This window comes from Lycium barbarum, chromosome 8 (genome assembly GCF_019175385.1).
Source record: "Lycium barbarum isolate Lr01 chromosome 8, ASM1917538v2, whole genome shotgun sequence".
Classification (NCBI taxonomy): Eukaryota; Viridiplantae; Streptophyta; class Magnoliopsida; order Solanales; family Solanaceae; genus Lycium; species Lycium barbarum.
The window spans coordinates 5,219,315-5,242,957 of NC_083344.1; the positions used below are offsets into that span (position 1 = coordinate 5,219,315).

General features: G+C 34.3%; 1 protein-coding gene and 1 non-coding gene across 6 annotated transcripts; one reads left to right on the forward strand and one right to left on the reverse strand.

Annotated features, from left to right (window-relative positions):
- Positions 1-441: 441 nt before the first annotated feature.
- On the reverse strand, positions 442-514 carry TRNAR-CCU (transfer RNA arginine (anticodon CCU)). The gene has a single exon. It is a non-coding gene; the product is annotated as a tRNA-Arg (tRNA).
- A 14,673-nt stretch (positions 515-15,187) lies between these two features.
- Positions 15,188-22,809, forward strand: LOC132605789 (ubiquitin-activating enzyme E1 1-like). Of its 5 annotated transcripts, none has more exons than XM_060319029.1 (7): positions 15,188-15,430; positions 16,315-16,691; positions 17,480-17,697; positions 18,558-19,352; positions 20,071-20,939; positions 21,214-21,646; positions 22,033-22,809. In XM_060319029.1, the coding sequence occupies exons 2-7, from the start codon at positions 16,331-16,333 to the stop codon at positions 22,627-22,629; spliced, it is 3,273 nt and encodes a 1,090-aa protein (XP_060175012.1). In that variant the 5' UTR covers positions 15,188-15,430; positions 16,315-16,330; the 3' UTR covers positions 22,630-22,809. The 5 variants fall into 5 exon arrangements, with proteins under 5 accessions (XP_060175012.1, XP_060175011.1, XP_060175010.1 ...); XM_060319028.1 differs by having other exon boundaries at positions 15,189-15,430; positions 16,318-16,691; XM_060319027.1 differs by lacking the exon at positions 15,188-15,430 and adding an exon at positions 15,487-15,627 and having other exon boundaries at positions 16,318-16,691.
- Positions 22,810-23,643: the final 834 nt, after the last annotated feature.

Below are 23,643 nucleotides of genomic sequence, written 5' to 3' on the forward strand. Positions count from 1 at the left end.
GGGATGAGAAGAAATAGACTTTGAGTTTAGACTCAACAATATTCCATAACCAATTGCTTCTAAAATGACACTATTTATCAGCCTGGATCCCAAACAAGACCACTTAATTTGGTATTTGGCTATTTTACTAATACTGGACCAAGTCCATTCATAACAATAAATATATGTGAGCTAGTTAAGTCTTAAAAGATTTGCTTGGTCTAACTTTCATTAATTTGTTATATGACACGAATAAAAAGTATGTAGTTCAAGTCAAAGACGGGAAGTAATCTCTCTCACACATACCGATGTAATTGCCACAAACTAAGAATACTTTTAAAGATTTCTTTTCTGTTCTTTTGAAAACAACTAGGAGTTTAATTACGTATAGCCAATAGAATTTGATAGGTGAACCGTGAACGTCTGCCATGGATAAAATGAAAGAACTAAAAAAATCGGAAACGCGTCAGGTAGGGGTCGAACCTACGACCTTCTGCTTAGGAAACAGACGCTCTATCCACTGAGCTACAGACGCCACATGCGATTGTAGCTCCATTGTGACATACTATTTGTTTGGTGTTCCGCTTGGTGTCTACGCCAACAAGTCCAACTCTATTCTCAAGACTCGAACTCTCGATAAAGTTTATAGGGAAATGGGTCAAATTAATTTATTCCTCTATTATGTGAAAAGGATTAGCTTTTATCTTTTGTTATATTGTACGTACAAAAGTACCTCCGTCATTACATAAATGGTTTAGATATATCCTTTCTCTGTTAGGACTGTTCAAGGTGGACATCTAATTCTACGTGACACTGTCATTTGGTGAAGTGAATACGACATGACATGCCAGGTATGTTGGAATTTGGACGCCAATATTAATTGAGGACACAAAAACAAATTCTTTTTTCCACCACTAGCACCTCCTCCGCCAACCACCATTACTTTAGGGGTGTCAAATTTGACTCAAAAGGTGATGATCCGCCCAACCTGGCCAAACTTTTATGGGTTGGGCTCAAGATAATTTTATATTGGGATGATTTCAGCCCAACCCAACATAGTCCATTTTAAAGTGATCTCCAACTTAGCTCAATACTAGCACAATTCTAGCCCGTTTTAAGATTTACTTAGCTCAAACTTGAGTTTACTTAAAAGTGATCTCCAACTTAGCTCAATACTAGCACAATTCTCAACTGTCAAAACATTTATTCTCCCCGTCTAATTTAAGTGTTTTAGTTTGACTAGATTTGGAGTTTAAGAAATAAAAAAATATTTTGAATCTTATGATTCTAAACTAAATATGTGTATAACATATTAAAATGTCTTTTGAATCTTATGGTTATAAACTTATCATGTAAGATATTTGAATTGTTAACTTATTAAATATAAAAAGAGACGTTCCTTTTGGTACGTACCAAAAAGGAAAGTAAGACATCTAAATTGGGACGAAGGGAGTAATTTTAGTGTAAATTTATATTTTAAACTTTTACCTTTTGAAAGAAAATAAAATATTTAAAAACAAATACAAATTAATCACAACAATACGATTAATTAAAATTTTCTTCTCGAAAACAAATTTGTTTGATCTTTCTCCAAATAATAATAATAAGGCCGCGTACAATAGGAAACGCGATAGTAACATTATTATGTGATACTAGTAGATTTACCCGCGCTTTGTGCAGTTATTGAAAAAAAGATAATTCATAAACTAATCCCCTTAATTTTTATGATAAAATCAGCAGTCAGGAAGAATATATTTTTTTGACATAACTTAAGTAATTGTCAAATAAAAAATAGATAAAATTTATGAAATAATATATAATTCGGAAATAGCTCATTCAACGAAATAGCCAAAGTATCAATACACTCAAGATTCATGCTTCATCTCTTATACTCACAAGATAAGGTACATCATCTTACTTAAAGATCATTCAGTTATATCTAACTGACATCAAATTGATAAGTTCATTCAACATGACCAATAAAAAAAAAATTGTAGTAAAATGTTATGTAACATAGATAAATGAACGGGGAAACAAAATACTACAATGAATCCTAAAAACAAAAGAGAAGATGTGGTCAAAATTGTTGCAATATCTTTTAGAATTAATACATTTAATATAAACATGATACAATAATGGATTAAAGGTAAAAAGTTAATGCACAGTACCTAACCCCCTGTTTGGATGGTGGTTTCCCGTGGTTCATTAATGTATGGTTTTCTATGAAACCATGTTTGTTTCCATTGTTCTTAAAATTATGTGGTATGGTGTTGTAAACTCGTGGTTCATTCCATGGTTATATAACCATGAAAAGTCCTAATTTTTGTAACCACGGATTTGGCGGTTTTTCCGTGGTTACATATTTCATTTCTCCATTATACCCCACCCTACCACTGACCCCCACCCCACCACTGCCCCACCCTCCACCATCCATCCCACACTACCCCCACCCTATCACTCACCCCCATCCCACCCCCGCCCTACCACCCAATCCCACCCCCAATTACCTCACTCCTCTGCCACCCACCCCAACCACCATCCACTACCCCTCACTACCGCCCAACCCCACCCCACAACAACTCACCCCCACAACAACTCACCCCCACCCTACCACCCACTACGCCCACCCTACCACCCTACAACCACCCCCATTACAACCACCCACCCCTCCACCACCCCCACCCACTACCCTTCACCACCACCCAATCCCACCCCCACCCTCATACCACAACCACCCACCTTACACCATCCACCCCTCCACCACCCCCATCCACTACCTACTTATTTTTTAAAGTTCCTATTTTATTCTTTACCTGAGTTTTATTAATATATATAAACTAATTTCTAATTAAGAGTTAAGGGCATTTTAGTAAACTTACAAGTTATTATACAGTACCATACAGTCAAACCAAACAATACAAATGTTATTAAACTATAACAAACGATACAGTCTATCCAAACATGGTGTTCATTAATACAGTACAATACAATACAACACCATACTGTACCATACCATACCATACTTTACATTAATGAACCACGGGAAACAACCATCCAAACAGAGGGTTAATTGCAAAAGTCGATATTCTTTGCATGAAGACAACAGTTTGCTATGAAGTCTTGAATCACACTAATAAGAAAGTGCTATGCACATCATATTTTTTGCCATGAAAACCGCTAACTCTTTTCAAACGATAATATTAGATCCACAAAACAAAAAAGTGATTTTTGACATAAAGTTATAAAAGGCCAGTAACATGTTGTACACTATCCAAATTTTTTTACAATCATCACAATGAAACAAAAGTTGTCAAGATAAACTTAAGAATGAGGATAAATTATATCATAGCCCTTAATATAGTTCACTTTCTATTTCTTGCATAGGCCGTTAATATTCAGAACATTTGACAAAATTTAACAGAAATGAAGGCTAACGAAATATTTAAAACAAAAAAGATTTAAATATTTAAAACAAAAAAGATTTCACAAGAGTAAAAATCTGAAATGAGATAGCATACCTTCTAAATTATGGAGCTAGGTCAAGTATAAGGAGTGTTTACACGTGCTATTAGCTATCCATTCATGACCGCCTATATATTTCAAATATAAAGAAAAAAAATCTTCAAATTGACAACGGAAGGACTATTTTATAGCATGCCGTAAAACCTCGCACAGTTAAATTTAATACTTTGGGGAAGCGAGGCGCAAAAGATTCATCTATACATCATATCACAGTTCGAAGCAACCTGAATATATATGGTAGCAAAGTTTTTTGATCTACTTTCATATGATATAAGGATTAAGATATATTGCTAAGGTAAACTAAAAGAAAAGAAGATAAATAGAGAGATTTGATAATATCTCAAATATTTACAGTATATGAACACGACTGTGTGAGGAAAACTTGTAGCCATCGAGTTGAACCTTTGCAATTTTCATCTATTATTATAACTTTTTGTTGTCCTCACAACTTCTCATGGCCTCACACCTCTTCATTATTGTAATTGCAACCGTTAGTTTCATTTGCACACGTCTTAATCATTTTAATTACAATTATTAATTTTGTTATTACTGCAATGTTTAACTCATTTATACAATTCTGTTTCAACCAGCCGTTTCTCAATCTTCCTTTCGAAGAGAAGAGCACATCCAATGAGAGGAAATTATATAGAGATATGGATTTAATGTGAGTTATGGACATCACGAATTAAAAATAGAAGTTATGAAAATGAAGAGGTGGGAGTTATGGAGATGACTTAAAATAAAATAATTGACAAAATAAGAGGAAATGTCAAAAAAAGGAGAAACAAGATAAATACAATTCTTGGCCAAAGAGAGGTGTCATATCACCTTGTGTATGCCTAGCTTTATATTATATATAGATATAGATTATATGCTTTTGAGTCTTGACATTTACATTTCTATAAATTCCGAATATTTGGAATTGGTAAATTTGTATGGCGGTGCCTCGTATCATCCCCATTTTGGTACTTTCTAGAACTATTGTAGTAAACCCCACCCCCCAACCAACCCCCAAAAAAAGTCTAACCTTCTTTCTTTCACCGCTACAAAGGAAGAGATGCACGTAATGGACACGGTCCATTTTCATTAAACTCCTACGTATTTAGAACTAGTGAAAATGTTCGCGCTTCGCGCGATGTGAATGCCCATTTTATAAAATTTATTTATTATTTTAAAAGTCAAAACTAATTTTACTATCATAGTTCTTTAAAGCATTCTTCATATCTAAGAAAATATAATGTATATCGCTAATTATTTTAGTTTTCGCACATCTCCTGAATGTACATAAATATATTTCTCAGGAGAAAGAGATCAATAATCAAATCTGTGTTCAACGAAATTTGAATATATTAGCTTTATAAAGTGTGGCTTGCAATGATATTAAAATTTGATCAGGTATGAGAAGGTGAAAAGGTCGTAAGTATTCGAGCTCTCTTTTCACCCATATATTGAGCGTTTTCAAATGCTAGATGATGCGCTCTTCAAGTTCAATATCATCTTTCCTTTTAGGTACTGTAACAGTATAATACAAGAAAAATAAATAAATAAATAAATAAATAAAGTAATAACATGCGTTATTTTTTTGTTAACCATCCGGTAATCAGTAAAAAACAAAAACAAAATAAAAAATACAAAACAGATAAATCTGCACCTTTTGGCCGTTCCTCTTCTTCACATATATTTTAATTTTTCCTTTGTATTTTCATAGTTTACAAATTAATTGTTAATATCAATTCTTATTGACATCACTGTAACTTAAATGAGTTATTACATCACAAAACTCTCTTTTTTCCTTTTTACTTTGGTTTTCTTTAATTCCTCGAAAAGGCTAAAGTTGCATCACGTTTTTATTTTAGGAATCAAATGACCATGTCTATATAATATTTGTATGAGCAAGATATGTACAAATTTAAAACCATCTTAATCTGCATGAGGTTTCATGCACTTACAAGTTTCGAAATTATTCATTATGAAACTGAAGTATAAAAAGTAAACTATTTTAGCGAAGAAGCAAACTTTGATGAGGAAGGAAGGATTTTTTTTGTCTGGGCCTGAATGTGTTATTGCCTCGTCTTTTTTGGTATCCAACAACCTACAAAGTATTAGCTAAAGTATAAATATGGAATTGTGATGCAACAAAAAAATGGCTAAATAATATGTCCAAAATATAATATAATATGAATCTCCAATAACAAATAAAAATAAAACTTTCCCAAAAAATTAAAACGAACCTAGAGATAATTAACTATTAGCTTGAGCTTCTTCAGTGAAATGAACTCATCCCAATCCTGCAATTTCTTATGCAAGTTAAGCAATATCCCACAAGAAAATGATACAAAAAGACAATAAAAACGAAAAAGAGCAATAAAAGAAGAAAGAGCTTTACTATGACATATATAGGCACGAAACCTAAAACGCAAAGCTTGTTTTGAAGTGAAAATTGGGTGTGTGAGTGATGCCAATATTTAAAGGCCGCTGAATATGTGACTGTCAAGCTGCTGCTAACCAATGTACGCAAGTTAGAGTTCTAGGCATAATTGGGATTAAATAAAAAAGAATGTGATACATAAAAATTGGAAAAATAAATGAGTAATTACTCACAAGTCACAAGGAAGATAACGGTAAAATTACATTTATTGGATTGATATGATGTATTAAGTGCTTTTTAATTTGAAATGGGATTAATGATCAGATTTAAATGAAAATCAGTTATGGCCTAAGCAGACTAAATGAAAATATATCATCAAATGCTAGATATGATTATTGTGCACACCCCATTTTAACCGGGTTCGATTTAGGGAGTATGACGTATTGGTGATTCCTGTTTATTTTGTTTTAAGGAGTCGCCACCTAATTAATTTAACGGTGAATTAGGACACCTAATTTATTAACTAAGGTAAAGCTAACTAAACCTCTGTTAATAGTCTGCTTAACCAGTGTGATTCTAGATAAGGGCTCTATATTATCCTAAAGGGAAGGGGTTAGACATCCTTTAGAATCCGTTAACTTACGGTTATCCGACCAAACTTAGGTTAATTAATTTAGATTAAATGTAATGCTTAAATCTTAAGAAAATAGGTTGCAAATATTATTAAGGTTTGAAAGGAAAACATATTGTTGTTATTTAAACTGACTTGAAGAAATACATAGTAGTCCACTCAGAAATAAAACTTATAAATGTTGTTGAATTTAAAATAATAATTTTATTGTAAAACTGAGAGGTGCAAAGTATAATGATTTATATATAAGTAGAAGTTGTTAAGAGGAAACCTAGCCAATTTAACTTGAAATTATATCAATACAATAGTGTAGGAAATCTAGACTTATTTTAAAAATAGAATGCAAATATGATAAATTTCTTTCTCTTTTTACTGATTTATTTAATTATGCTCGGCTAAGAATAGACGTCATTGATTTAAACCTGAAGAGTTATTTATAAAATATACTTGAGTTTATACTGGCATATAAATGACGTTGTGAAATGTTTAGGACAATAGGAATAAAATATGATTCCTTTTAGTTAAAATATATAGTCATGCCATTTTGCAAATCAATTATTCCAAATAAAATAGATATTAGATGTTTTAACATGAAAAGAAGAGAATAAAACTTATAGAATTAATTTTAATCTTCTTTAAACTAACTACCCATTACTAAAACTAAATCTACAAATTCATTAGGATTCATCTAAGTTGATAAAATAGGATAAGGTTAGCTACTCAAAGTAAATGAAAATACACAACAATAAAATAAGGAAGAGAGAAAGAAAAGATGAAATGGATCCGGCCACTTTAAAGCTCGACTGCTGGAACTGTTCAAGTGATTGGGCTTAGCCCAGAATTTCCGTTTCTTTTGTTTTGCTGCGGACTGGCTGGACGCGGAAAAGATTTCGTTGGGCTTTTAGCCCAACACCTAATGTGGAAGAAGAACGAGTCCCTCAGACTCGTATGCGATGGTCATGCATAAAATAAAAGGAAAAGAAGGATTAGTATACGATCAATGAATAATATTAAACACGTAAAACATGAATTCAAACAAATCAGCAGATCATGTATATTCTGTGTATATTTGAAGTATGCCTCATGTATACACAACTACTGCCTAGGCTAGATTTACACATTTATAAGGGTATTGAAAGTATTCCAACCAATCGACTACGCTAAATACAGAAATTCAATTCTGGAAACATCGAAACAGTAGCGACTAGGCTTAACGTTACAGCATTTATTTTCTTTTAAAGGTAGCATTTTGTTTCTCAGAGAAGCATAACAGCAGCCCATCAATGGCCTATTTGACAACAAGTATTTAATGAAAGGCATCCACAGCAAGCAGTAGCGAGGCAACAACGTATGATAACATTTTGAAGATAACAGTGGTTCTTTAGTGTTCGAATAGGAAAGAGATTCATTTGGGTTTTTAAAACAAGGCAAAGAAATTTTAAACTTAGTCCAACTAATTCTGGTATGGAAAATATTTTTAAATATACAGTTCTCATCATGGAAAACCTAACATATCAGTAGAAAGAATTATTGCACTAATAAACTAACACTGTAAAAAAAAGATATGGTTTAAATCTTAAGGTTTCCAAAATGCATTACAACAGAGTAAATTATACTCATACTTCCACACAACACAGGGCAGGAAAATGAAAATACCAGAACAGCCTAACACAAGATGATTCGATTCTAATTCTTGTGAAATTAAAATAAAATCAGAAGCTTTAGAATTGATCTATGCTTAACATGTGAAGAGAAAAACAAAACTGATTACTCAAAACTTTAACACACATGGTTGCAGATATGCTCATCTTAGTAACCAAACTAACTCGACTCTAAACTCTTTTTCAAGAATAAAACATAAAGGAGGTCAGAGGCATACGCTTCTTCATGGATTTTTTTTGAAACTGAAAAATGACTACCTGCGCAACTATACTTAAACAGCGAATACTTTGAACTTAAACACCTAATTTATAACTACGTTTCACATCCATATTTATCCGATCATATCAGAACCGAAGCTAAATCATTTTATCAGTTAGCCACCAAACCAACACACACATAACCTTCATCATACGACAAAGCGGTTTCGACATTTCACACTAATCAAACAACAACACACTAATCAAGCAACAGTGCAAACAAGTACTGAACACACTAATCACCCTTCAGAAAAACATAAATTAGCATTGAAACTAAGAGAAAGGGAACTAAGGATTACATATTAAAGCAAGAATTAAACTAGAACATAGCTAATCTCAAGAAGTCAAAAATAAACAGAACTGAAAGACAATAAACTAAAATGAGTAAGAAGATTACGTTTTTGAAAGACAGGCCTTAAGTGGTTCATGTAACCAGATGATTCTTTTCGTGATTTTGGTATTCAAATACATCTCTGTTAAGATTTCTCTTCCTTTTAAGGTTCAGCAAACGAAATAATGCAGCCATAACAGTGAACTTACCAAAGCAGCGACAGTTTAGATTGAAACTTAACGAGATTTAGAGTTATTTACTACGACTCTTAGAAGCCTGCAAGCAACAATTAACTGGAACAGAGAGGATACCCAGATATCTTGACATGTTTCAAATAGGTAATCAAATAAACAAGCTTGGGCATTCCCATTCCAACATGATAACTAGATGTAGCAATATCAACATTCATACAAGTTTAAATGAATATCCCTAAAGATGTATACTCATGTGATCCATGCAATGCTCAGAAGCAAGCTTAGACAGATTCAACTCCATAGGGAATGATCACACAGCACACAATTAGCATGTTTTATCCATAAGGAACCTCAAATATACTTTCGGAATTTAGCAGAGATCTAATATATCTGAAGATACTGAAAAACTGAATCATCCTTGTTAACACATCTTAAGTCTGACCATACCCATATCATCTCAAAATAAAACATAGCATGCTAGATATCCATAGCTAAATCATGCTTATCACTATTAACAAGTCATCATATGTCAACCAAACACAAATGAAACGAAGAGCAACAAAATAAACAAGCAGAGATTGAATAGAACTGGACACAAAAAAGAAACTTACTAAACTAATCAATCATTTCTAAAACATGCTTAAACATATAAATAGGCTAACACAGAAACGTATAAACAGGCTTATCTAAATCAACGCTAACACATGATTAATCCCAGGACATACAGGCAAACAAAGATGAACTTAAAGCACCTGGTTAATCCAAACTTGCATATAAAGTTGCGACAGTCCCAAAACCGAACTAAACATAACTAAACAGGTCTAATACAACTAAAATAACTACGAACAAAATCTGAAATACAACTAAGCAAAACAGATCACATAAACAATTTCAGACATTTCAACGAATACCAAAAATAATTTAAGGGAAGGAAATTTACCTTCTTCGGGTGCAGCGAAGTGGGTGCGGGTCTTCGATTCACACTCGAAACACTTCAAATTCGAGGTTGCGAAACTCGGATTCGCAACAACCACAGAACATACGAAAAATCATTTGAGTATTTTTTATTCGATATTTTTGTGATATTGCGACAACTAAACAAAATATTTCGCAGGGGATTTCTTGGGAGTTCAAGAACTCGTGATTTTCCAGGCGAGATTTTCGATTCGAAAGCTTCAATTATTGGGGGAATTTCATGAATCGAAAACAAAGAAGTCTGGTTCCAGGTGGGTTTCTTGAACCGGAAAATCCTCTGGTTCTAGGGGGTTTCACCAAATCAAAAAAAAATCCTCCGTTTCTTGAGGTAATTTTATGAACCCGAAAAAAAAATCCTCTCCTTTTAAATGTCTTGGACAACGATTATATATAGGGCGAATTAGGGTTTTGTTTGAGAAGAGCGGGGGGGACAAGATGAAGGTGGGGAACAGAGGGAAGTGGGAGTGGGGTAGGCGGCGTGGTGGCGGGGAACAGGGAATAGTGGGTGACAGCGCAGGCGGCGGTGGTGGGATTGGGAGAGGCGAAGAAGGAGAAGGGAAAGGGGAAGGGGGTTTGAGCGGCGGAAGGAGTAAAAGAATAAAGGGAAACCCTAGGGTTTCCCTTATGTTGGAGCTGATGCGGGTCGGACCCGGTATTTTTGGACTGGGTCCATTTTTGGACTGAGTATTGAGAATGGGCTAAAATTAAAAACATAGACTGGGTTTAAAAATTGAGATAAAAGATATGGGCTAGTCCAAAAGATATTAGGAGTTAATCGGACTTTAATTTGGGATTCGGTAAGTCGAAATGCGGACTGAGTGTAAGGAACCGTTTGTCTTCCAATATTTAAATAAGAGACTCATTTTGATTAACGATGTACTGAGAATGACATAATATCACATAATACCAAAATGTGTAATTATTAGAACTCGGGTAATAAAATTATATGATGCTATAATAGTCGTGCAATAATATTTTTTAAAAATTCACAGTAAAATAAAATACTATTATTTAATTATGCAAAGATAAATGCGATGCGTGTGCGTAAGCTGGCAAAATACTGAAATGATAAAAATTGTGAACTGTAATAATAATAATAATAATAATAATAATAATAATAATAATAATAATAATAATAATAAGTAACTGAAATATAATAATGAAACCCCGATTTTGATAAAAGGCTAATAATCATAGTAAATACAATATATATATTTTTTAATTTTCCACAAAATGTTAGGAGCATAAATAGGTATTTTGGAAGAGAGGCGGGACAAATTTGGGTGTCAACAATTATATGGTAAGCATGTGTATATATACTGGGGCTCAAGATTTGGTAAAGAACCCTTCAAGTTCTTCGATTAGGTTATGGCCATTTATTTTAAGTTTTACATGCATAATTTAATACATTATTTAATTTAATATTGTAACTGTAGACTGTATTCAGCGTAGTTTGAGTTTTCAATTAGGAAAGGCAGATGGGCAAGGTATATAGGCTGCATTAGTATTTCGTTAGGTGGATAGACTTTATTGCAAATTATATTAAAATTGAGGAAATGGCCCCTTGCAAATATAACAGAGCCATGTATATAGAGGATTATATGAGGGTCATGTACCTCTATTCATTTTGTAATGACCCTTTTTAACTAATTTTCTCTAAAAAAAATTGAGGTGTAATTAATAAAATTAAAGAGTGATTTTTAGCTTTTGAATATATAGCACATTAATTTTGAAATGAGGAAAAATTTCAAAAAAAAAAAGGAGAAAAAAATAAATGGTTATATGGCATAGAAAGTTGCCACATCACCTTGTTTATGCCTAGTTTATGTATATATATATATATATATATATATATATATATATATATATATATATATATATATATATATATATATATATATATATAAAGATTGTTATTAGTATTTTGTAAGAACATATATTTTGCTACCAAAATTATTTTTAAATTAAATGTTATAACCTATAAACAATATTGCTAATTAGTTTAATAATCACGCATCTCATAAATATAGGTAAATATATTTCAAAAGAAAAAAAGAAGAGATTAATAACCAAATCTATGCCCAGTGGAATTTTAACACGTTAGCTCTCATATTCTGAATTCCCAACACAATGGACAGTAGTACACAAATTTATTTGAATAACCAGTCCTCAGAAAAAAAGAAAAAAAAAAAGGAGAAGAAGAAAATGACGGAGTCCCAAAAACTGTAATGAAAATGAATACCTCAAATACTTGTATTTAGACTGTAATGAAATAAATACCTCAAATAGTTACTTGTACCACCAAATGATGTGGTGGGATGGGGCTGATCCTCAGCAATAATCCTTGGTAGGAAGTGCCTTCCCCGAATGGGCCCTACGTTGTGCGAATTCATATTATCGAACTCCAATGCGGATATTGGACAGCGGATGGAAAACCCAAAAAATAAAATAATACTTGTATGTAGAGGTAGGTTCAATCTGACTGTGAATAAAAGTAAACTGAACCGAAATGTTTACATAAATAAAAAGGAGCAAATACAATAATACCAAAATCCTGAATTTTCATCCGCAGCAGAACCAATTTAAGGATCATCAAATTCAATAAAATATTAAAAACCCCATGCAAAAATCACAAAAACAAAAAAGAACTTCACTTGAATCTTGATGACCCAAAAGATAGGATAATGAGAATCCGATTTATGTTTATTTACATAGTAAAGTGTTTACCTTGCATATTGGAGATTGAAGGGGACCGAGCCATCTGATCAAAGCTTTGGTCTCAGAGTTCCCTTGCAAGAAAGAGACTGTTACATATAGCATATTTTTGTTTTTACGTTTAAGCTTGTAATGCTTGTAATCTTTGATAGTGACTTTTGGTGTAATCTTTCATAGTGACTTTTGGACTCTCAATAACCGATTGTTTGTCATTTAATAATGAATTTGGATGTTTTTTAAAAATGATTGAATGAGTGAAAAATGCCAAAAAAAAAATGAGAAAAAAGATAAATAGAAATGGAGGCCATAGAGAGGTGCCACATCACCTTGTCTATGCCTAGCTTTATATTATATATAGATGTGTCGAATGACTTTTTTATTATGGATTTTAAATACTTCAAATTATAAAAAGATTGGGTATTATTTATGGGTTTACAACACCAATGTCAAAACTGAAAATACCCAATTTTCAGTGTGAATTTAATATTAAAATTTTAGCTATTGATAGAAAATTATACATTTTATAACTAATAAAAGTAACCACAACATTTGTTAGGAGTAATTCACAATAATTTGAAAAAAAAAGTGATTTTTCCTCAAAGAATAAACTATCTAATGTTTTTAAATAAGGGTAAAGGGTAAAAAATTACCCCTCTACTTTGGGAAGAGGGTTAATCCTCCGTTACAAATTTGAGCCAAAAATATCCTTCCCGTCATTAAAGTTTTCAAATATATCCACGTCTTAACGAAAATTTTCAAAATAACCCGATTTTATTTTTAAACCCGTTCCATTTAAACCCGACCCAACTAAATAAAAAACTCATATGGATTACCCGCTTCTGTGCCTAGTGACTCCAAATGTAGGACTCGGGAGTGAGTTGGTCGCATATGTGTTTTTTATGTGGTTATGGTCGAGTTTAAATGGAGCTGGTTTAAAAATGAAATTGAGTTATTTTGAAGAAATTTGGGAATTTCCGTTAAGATAGAGTTATACTTGATAACTTTAATGATAGGAAGAGTATTTTTGACCCAAATTAGTAACGAAAGATATTTTTAGCTTTTTTCACAAAGTAAAGAAGCATTTTTTACCCTTTTCGTAAAATAAAACCTGATAATAACTTTCTTATTTGATATTACATGCTTCCTGACATTTTATATTTATATAAATTCTGAATTTATTGGATTTAGTAGATTTGTGTATGCGGTGGTGCCTCATATTATCACCATTTGGCACTTTCTAGAACTAGTAAATCAAAAAAAAAAAAAAAAAAAAAAGAACCACTCAACCTTCTCTCTTACCCTGTTATAAAGGGAGAGATGCACGTAATGGAAACGCTAACCCATTTTCCTGCACCCATTGTAGTTTTTGCCAAAATGATATTTGGACGCTTAAAAGTGAAAAAAAGTTTTAAGTGTTTTTAAATTGCATTTACAAATTGAAATTTTTATGATCAAACACTGATTTTAGAATTTTTTTTTTTTTTAAAAAAAAAATTCTCATGGCCAAACGGATTCTAACTTCAAAAGTAAAAAATAATAGAAACATGGATTATAATCTGTTTCTTAAAATTGAAATACAACTTCAAATTGAAATTTTCAAAAAGCACTACTCCTTTTCAAAATTGAATTTTTTTATAGCCAAACCGTCCCGGGGGTGGAGCCAGCAAGGGTGAAGGCCGAACCCATTTGGCGAAAAATTCATTGTCTATACAAGGTGAAAAAATAATAGATGTTGAATTCCTTAACTTCTTTATTTGTCTATTTCTTTATATTTTTAAACCCTCTAAGTTAAAATTCTAGTTTCGCCACTTACAATAGGATTAGATATTTTGGATTTGAGATTTGGTGTGCCTCATATTTTCTCACCAATTTTGATACTCCCTCTGGATAAAAAAAAAAAGTATCCACTTAATCTTTTTTTCTTGGGTCAAAAAAAGTGTTCACTTATTAAATCAAGAAACAATTAACCTTAGCTTTCTAGATTTGCCCCTATTAAGTGTTATGTGATTAAATCTCAAGACCTATTTAATTAAGAGAAGTTTAGTCAATTTACATATTTTTAGTTTAGACTAATATCCTGTTTGGCCAAGCTTATTTTCCCCCAAAAGTACTTATTTTTTTTAATAAGTACTTATTTAAAAAAAAAAGTAAGGCGTTTGACTAAGCTTTTGGGAGAAAATAAGTGCTTTTTGGGAGTAGCAGAAGCAGTTTTTCAGAAACTGAAAAAAATAGCTTTTGCCCAAAAACACTTTTTTGAAAAGTACTTTTGAGAAAAATACAAACATAAGTACTTTTTAAAAGCTTGGCCAAACACTAATTGCTACTCAAAAGTATTTTTTTAATTAATTGATCAAACACAAACTGTTTTTTGCCAAAAATATTTTTTAAAATAAGTTAATTTTAGAAGCTTTGCCAAACAGGCTATAAGTAATTTTTGAAGGAATGTACAAATAATGACTAAGTGAATTCTATTTTTTTTTTTTTTTTATGGGGAGTACTTTCTAGAACACAGCCAAAAAATGAAAAGAAAAAAGAAACACACGAGTCAACCTTCCCTGTTTCCCCTTCACAAAAGAAAGAAAGAAAGATTCACGTAAGGAAAACGCTACCCATTTTTCCGCAGTAGCCATAGTTAGGCACCTGTCCTCTAATACTCTCAAATCCCTAAACCAAAAATAAAATTCCATAAATACCCCTCATTACCCTCAACTATCGAAGCTTTTTTCTTTTTTAAGCAAATCCATGAAAATTCATCTCCATAATTACTCTCTTCACACATATTCTCTAATTCTATCGGTAATTTATTTCTTCACCTATAATCAATCAGTTCTGCTTTAAATTTTGCTATCACGATCCACTGAGATTTAGTCCTTTGCTTTGGTTCGCAATATTTTTTTTAAAAAAAATATTAATAATAGAATTACATTAAATGTAACATTTTTCATGTGATACTATATGCTTTTGAGATTTACACATATCCTCTCATTCTATCGGTAATTTTGCTATCACGATCTACTGAGATTTAGTTCTGGAATTAATTGCAAGCGCGACTATATCTTTGATGCTCTTACGATCCATCAGATTCGTGTTGAAAAAATAAAATAAGTCATGTATTTTTCTTTTTTGTATTATGTGCAAGTTTTTTTTTTTTTTTTTTTTGCTTGATGATATACTGTGAAAACAAAATAAGTTATGATGATATACTGTGTTTGGAATTTGGAATCAAGTGTTATGTTTGTTGCTCAAATGATATACTGAAGTTCACCTGTGTTATTGTAGAAAAATATAATAATAATAATAATATTATTGTGATATTGTTAAAGAAAAAAAAAAGTAAAATAATATGGCTTTGTCTTTAGGTGCAAGCTTCTTTGCTTGATATACTGTATTTGGAATAAACTACAATTGAAACAAAGTAAATGCTAGTGTTAGGTATTTATGCTGTTATGATATAAGGGATTATGTTGCTTTGAGTTTTTGCATTTCTTCTTTGCTTGATATACTGTAGTTGGAATAAATTATAAATGAAACAAAGTAAATGCTAGTGTTAGGTATATATGTTGTTATGATATATTGGATTATCGTGCTTTAGTTCATATGCATTTTGTGTCATCTGATTTTGCATTATCGAGTTGTTTTCTGATTTTGGTTGTTTCAATGGGTTTCCGCCGAGCGTTTAGCAGTTTGTTGCACTATATGCTTCCTAGAAAGAGACCGGCAGAAGGCGTGGTAGTTGAAGGTAACAGTAGCAGTTGTGATCCAGAAAGTGCTCTCAAAAAGCGTAAAACTAGTTGTCTGATCTTTTCCTGCACCAAAGATAATACCAGCGGTTGCAGTAGTAACGAGGTCATAACTAATAATACTAACGGTAACCCTAGCAGCAGTAATATTGGTGAACGATCAGTTACAGAGATGGCTTTTGATGATGGTAATCCACATGATATTGATGAGGATCTCCACAGCAGACAGCTCGCTGTGTATGGCCGTGAAACTATGCGGAGGCTTTTTGCTTCGAACGTTCTTGTCTCGGGGATCCAAGGGCTTGGTGCTGAAATAGGTATTTATAATGTCTCTTAATGATATTGTCTGTTCTTTTAGGTTTTTGAATTTATTCTGTGTTCTGTTAGATTGTTTGATGACTCCACATGTATGTTACCTATTAACATCTTTTGCAGACTGGAGACTTAGATTTTGAGTTCTGAATCGGGACGTCCAATTTGTTAACTTTTCTATTAGCATAGAGTGTAGTCTAGGATGTGTTTCTCGCGCGTTGCACAAGCTATGGTATGTCAGCATTAAGTCCAAAGAGAACACACTTTTAGTGAGAGAGTCAGAGAAGTGCAAATGAAGGAAACCATTAATGAGCCATTTGGCCATGAGAATTATTCACTTTTTTCCCTAATAATTTTTCACTATATTTCAAAATCAGTGTTTGGTTGTAAAATTTTTGAATCCAACTTGGAGTTGGATTCTAAATTTGGAAAAGTGCTCCAAACTTGTTTTCCTACTGCATCTTCGTAAATTTCAAATAAAGTGCTCTCTTCTCTCCTTTGCAAAAAGTATAACCAAACACAACTCCATCTTCATAAATTCCAAATAAAGTGAAAAATATTTGGAATCTGTGGCCAAAAGCCTACTAAAAGTTCCATGTATTGCAGTAGAAGACGTTGCATAAGTTACGTGTACCTGCACTTGTTAACTGATGTTGCAATTGCACTAACTGTAGCTTATATAAGAAAGATTGAATTCTGGACTTTTTCTGGTGGCATCATGTCAATCAGGCTATATTTGGTATTTAGTGTTTCTTTGCATTTATCTGATATCTGTATTTCCATGTGATTGCAGCAAAGAATCTGATACTTGCTGGTGTAAAGTCTGTGACTCTGCATGATGAAGGAGAAGTGCAGTTGTGGGATCTGTCAAGCAATTTTATTTTCTCAGAGAGTGATGTTGGTAAGAACAGAGCACTTGCTTCTGTTCAAAAGCTACAAGAGCTCAACAATGCTGTAGTTGTCTCAACTTTGACTACGAAATTGACCAAGGAAAAGCTTTCTGATTTCCAGGTGAAGTGCCAGCTTTGAGTTTTAGCTTTTTCCAAGTTTATTCAACGAAAACTATGTGTTTGCAATGATGCACGAGTTTGTCGCTTAGATTTGTATGGTAACTTCTGAAAGATGTGATAGACCGTTCAGAAGTTCTTTGGTGCAATTAATAATATTGCCTTTGATTTACCAACCAAAAGATAAAAAAAATCGAGGTGTATGCTATTTTCATGCAAAAGGTGGATGATACTTATAAAAAAAGGTGGCTGTTTTTTTTTTTTCCCCACCTCTTGACATAGTATTATGGTGGATTTCTCTTTGGATTGTAAAAGTAATTCAGGAGCGCATTTTATCCTTATGCTGGCCTGGATGAATTTTAATCAAAGAAAACATGGTCAGTGAGGATTCATATAACCGACCCCTACTTGTTTGGGGTTGAGGTATAGTTTATAATTATAATTGTAGTAGTAGATTTGCGCGTATCTTTTGATGCTGTGTTGATTTGCATATTTTCGTGTCGATCTGTACTACAACTGCTAGTATGATTTTTGGCTGGTGCTTCCTGAGTATCCAAATCGACTTGTGCGTTTGTGGTAGTATTTCTATACAAGGAGATATGTCTTAGTTGATAAAAACAAGTTCCTTCAACCAGAGAAATCTAGAAGCATCGGGACCTTGGGAACGCAGTGTACACTTACTTCCTTAATCATGCTAAATTCTTGCAATTTGTTCCTCTTGAGATATATCAATTTGCTAACTGTCTTTAATCTCCGTTTGCTAATTGTTTGGACTTTGGACTGGTAAGAAATTCTAATGTAACTGTCTAACTAGACATCATAGTTTCATGCCAACACACTGAACACTATGTTGTTTTAATGCAGGCTGTGGTATTTACTAACTCTGGCTTAGAGGAAGCATTGGCATTCAGTGATTACTGCCACAATCATCAGCCCCCTATAGCATTTATCAGAACTGAAGTGAGAGGTCTATTTGGTTATGTCTTCTGTGATTTTGGCCCTGAGTTCACAGTTTTTGATGTAGATGGTGAAGAACCTCATACGGGAATTATTGCATCAATTAGTAATGACAACCCTGCCCTAATTTCGTGTGTGGATGATGAAAGGCTTGAGTTTCAGGATGGGGACCTAGTTGTGTTCTCAGAAGTACGAGGCATGACGGAACTTAATGATGGCAAGCCAAGAAAAATTAGAAGTGCAAGACCTTATTCATTTACCCTCGACGAGGACACGACAAACTTTGGTCCCTATGAAAGAGGTGGTATTGTTACTCAGGTGAAGCAGCCTAAAGTTTTGAACTTCAAGACACTGAGGGAAGCTATTAGTGATCCTGGCGATTTTCTTCTTAGTGATTTCTCAAAGTTTGACCGCCCACCTCTGCTGCATTTGGCTTTCCAAGCATTAGACAAGTTCAGATCAGATTTGGCACGGTTTCCTCTTGCTGGTTCAGAAGATGATGCTCAGAGGATGGTCTCTATTGCCACCAATTTAAATGAAAGCAAGGGGGAGGGCAAATTGGAGGATATAATCCCAAACCTTTTACAGCAGTTTTCTCATGGTGCACGTGCCGAACTTAATCCAATGGCTGCTATGTTTGGTGGTATTGTTGGGCAGGAGGTTGTGAAGGCTTGCTCTGGGAAGTTTCATCCGCTTTATCAGGTTACAAATGCTGTTTCTATCTTCTGTCGATCGCATTTATATTTAATTCTGTTTTTTAGAGTTCCTTTTCCAATCCCAACCCCCTCCTCCTGCCCCCCTTCCACACCTGTGGGGGGGGGGGGGGGGGGGGGAGGAGCCTGCTAAAACCGGGGTGTGATTGTTGGGGGTGTCAAATGGGCGGGTTGGGCTGAATTTGGGCAGGTCAAAATGGGCCAAGTTAATAAATGAGTGGGTCATTGACCCTCCAAAAAGTTACTTGGGCTGGGCTAAAATGGATTGAGCTGATATGGGCTAAAAAGCAGGTCATAACCCAACCTGCCCAATTCTACTAAGCTGTTAAATCTTTGTTTGTTCTTTTATAATTTTTTAAGTACTTAATAAAACTATTTTTTTTAATATGGCTATATATAACATATCAAACATTAAAATGTTATTTTGAAAGTAATTTGATAAGGTTCTCATGGGTCACTTTGGGCTACATATCAGCCCAATTTTTAGATGAGCTGAAATGAGTTTGGCTAAAATAGGCTGAGCTAATTAATGGGCGGATTGGGTGGGTCATGTTTTCATGGGCTAAATTTGCCACTCGTAGGCGTGATTGTTTCAGCGGACAAATAATTTGGTTGCCTGATTATTTTTTTGATTTAAGGGGGTCTGAAGGACACTGGCTTTCTTTAATATTTCCTCTTTGTTTTTTTTGTTTTAATTTTGTTTACAGTTCTTTTACTTTGACTCCCTGGAATCACTTCCAACTGAGCCACTGGATCCCAGTGATCTTGAGCCATTGAATACTCGTTATGATGCCCAAATCTCAGTCTTCGGGCAAAAATTCCAGAAGAAACTAGAAGATGCTAAGGTGTTTTTGGTGGGATCTGGTGCCCTGGGTTGTGAGTTTCTGAAGAACTTGGCTCTAATGGGAGTTGCATGCACCGAACAAGGGAAATTAACAGTCACCGATGATGACGTTATTGAGAAGAGTAATCTTAGTAGACAATTTCTCTTCCGTGATTGGAACATTGGCCAGGCAAAATCCACTGTTGCTGCTGCAGCTGCAGCATCTATAAATCCCAAGCTTCGAGCCGAAGCTTTGCAGAACCGTGTGGGCCCCGAAACTGAAAATGTGTTCGATGACACTTTCTGGGAGAATCTTAGTGTGGTTATTAATGCACTTGACAACGTCAATGCGAGACTTTATGTCGATCAGAGATGCTTGTACTTTCAGAAACCACTGCTTGAATCAGGGACCCTTGGTGCCAAATGTAACACTCAGATGGTGATTCCCCATCTGACCGAGAATTATGGTGCATCGAGAGATCCTCCAGAGAAACAAGCACCAATGTGCACTTTGCATTCCTTCCCACATAATATTGATCATTGTTTGACATGGGCACGGTCGGAATTTGAGGGCTTGCTTGAGAAAATACCTGCAGAAGTCAATGCTTATCTTTCTAATCCAAGTGAATATACATCTGCACAAACAAATGCTGGTGATGCTCAAGCTAGAGACAATTTGGAGCGTGTTCTCGAGTGCATAGATCGAGAAAGCTGTGAAACTTTTGAAGATTGCATTGCATGGGCACGCCTCAAGTAATACATAATACTCCATCTGTTTCAATTTGTTTGCATTACTTCCCTTTTTAGTCTGTTTAAGACCACAGGATTAAAGGACATTTTAGTACATTATACATATCTTTAGTTTAGGACTACAAGATTCAAAAGTCGTCTTTACTTTCTTAAAGTCCGTGCCAATCAAACCAAGACAAACAAATTGAAATGGAGGGAGCATCATTTTGCATTCGTCCTTTTGCATTTAACTATCATAACGGCGTCTTGCAGTTTCTGACCTTTGTCCTTTTACCAGGTTTGAAGATTATTTTGCAAACCGAGTAAAACAACTGATTTTCACTTTCCCTGAGGATGCTATGACCAGTTCTGGAGCCCCCTTTTGGTCAGCCCCTAAGCGATTCCCTCGTCCCTTGGAGTTCTCTTCTACCGACCCCAGTCATCTCCATTTTATCATGGCTGCATCCATATTACGTGCTGAAACTTTTGGTATACCTATTCCTGATTGGGCTAAGCACCCAAAGAAATTGAGCAAAGCAATTGACAAGGTTATGGTCCCAGAATTTCAACCAAGTAAAGATGCGAAAATTGTGACCGATGAGAAGGCTACCAGTCTCTCTACCGCTTCTATAGATGATGCTGCGGTCATCAATGAACTTATATCAAAGCTGGAGTGCCGTAGGAAGAATTTACCGCCAGGCTTCAGGATGAAACCTATTCAATTTGAGAAGGTATCAGTTTCGCGATCTTTCAGCTAGTATGATTGTGTTTTCTTTTTGCATGATATTCCCCCCATAATTGTCTAGTTTATAAATTGCTTGTGTTGAAATGTGTGACGATCTCATCTAAAAGCTTAAGCTGTTAGAGAGGGCATACCTTATTTATGTAATTTATATTCTCAACATGCACCCTCACTGACCTGACTCCTTCCTTTAAATTCCTTTTGATAATGGTGCCGATGAAACTCAAACTTAGTATCTCTTGCCTGTTAGAAGAGCTCTCTCTCTCTCTCTCTCTCTCTATATATATATATATATATATATATATTCTCAGCAGCACGATTCTCAGATGAATTTTCTCAGTTACTGATGTTTTCTTGATGTTTCATCTAACACAGGACGATGACACTAATTACCACATGGATCTTATAGCAGCACTTGCTAACATGAGAGCGAGAAACTACAGTATCCCTGAAGTTGACAAACTGAAAGCTAAATTCATTGCGGGAAGGATCATTCCTGCAATCGCGACTGCTACTGCGATGGCAACAGGTCTTGTTTGCCTCGAGCTGTATAAGGTTCTAGACGGGGGCCACAAACTGGAGGACTACCGGAACACATTTGCCAACCTCGCTCTACCTCTATTCTCCATCGCCGAACCAGTCCCGCCTAAGGTCGTCAAACATAATGATATGAGCTGGACTGTTTGGGATAGGTGGGCCATCAAGAACAATCCAACTTTAAGAGAACTAATCCAGTGGCTTGCAGATAAAGGACTAAATGCATACAGCATTTCGTGTGGAAGTTGTTTGTTGTATAACAGCATGTTTCCCCGACACAAGGAACGGATGGACAAGAAAGTAGTAGATTTGGCAAGGGACGTTGCTAAGGTGGAGATACCGCCATATCGCCGCCACTTGGATGTCGTCGTTGCTTGTGAAGATGATGAAGATAACGACGTTGATATTCCTCTGGTGTCTGTATACTTCCGTTAAGTTCTTCTCGGTGATCGATTCCACTATTTGTTTCAAAGTTTAGGATCATACAACTTGTATGCACTATCCTTTCAGTTATCTATGTTCTAATAATGTGTGATACACGGGGATATTATTTTCCGTAGCGACTCTGATCCTCGTACATTAATCGATGGTGCCTTACAATATTTGAACCCGCTATCCTGTTGTATATATTTTCTTCGTTGTCATTTTAGTTACTGTGCTGCTGTCAATTTAATTTCCTTTTTAGTGTGAAATTGTTCACATTGTCAGTCTCAATCCTAGATAAAGGAGGATGGTTGCCGAGGATCAATCGGAAACAACCTTTCTACCCCATGAAGGTAAGTTTTAGGTTTTATGGGTAAGGCTGTGTACATCTTACAGACACTACTCATGGGATTACACTTGGTTTGTTGTTAGTGTTGTATATCGGTGTAGTTGAGTTATTTTTCCTCGACAGTAATTAGTTTTTTACACTTATGTGCAACAAACTTGAAGTTCGGTTATCATCACCCTCGAAGGTGGAAGTGAACTTCTTGTTGACGTAAATTTAAGCTGGCTGTAGATGGGCATGGCCTATATGTACACAAAAGTAATATTTGATGGATACATATGACGTACTTTTTTCAATTAACCACTCTCTACATACATAGCTGTACTCCGAAGATTTAGTTTGACTATACAAGTTTTATGATCGGGAATTATATTTTAGCCAAGTTTTGAGAAACCGGCATAAAATAGTCAATATACACGTTCTGGGTTAATAGATTTAGTACCCACGTTTACAAAATTTCTGGAGTTAAAATAGCTCCTTTCCCATCCTCTCTGCAATTTCACTCTTTAATATTTATTTCTTATACGGTAATTCTCTCTCCTGAAAGTTGAACTCTCTACAATATCTCCTCCTAAAATCAGTCTATTAGAACTCTAGTACAAAAGTGAATTTCTCATAATAAATTCACTCTAGAACAATCATGAATTTCTCAAAAAATTTCTAGGGTTTTTGAGCCATTT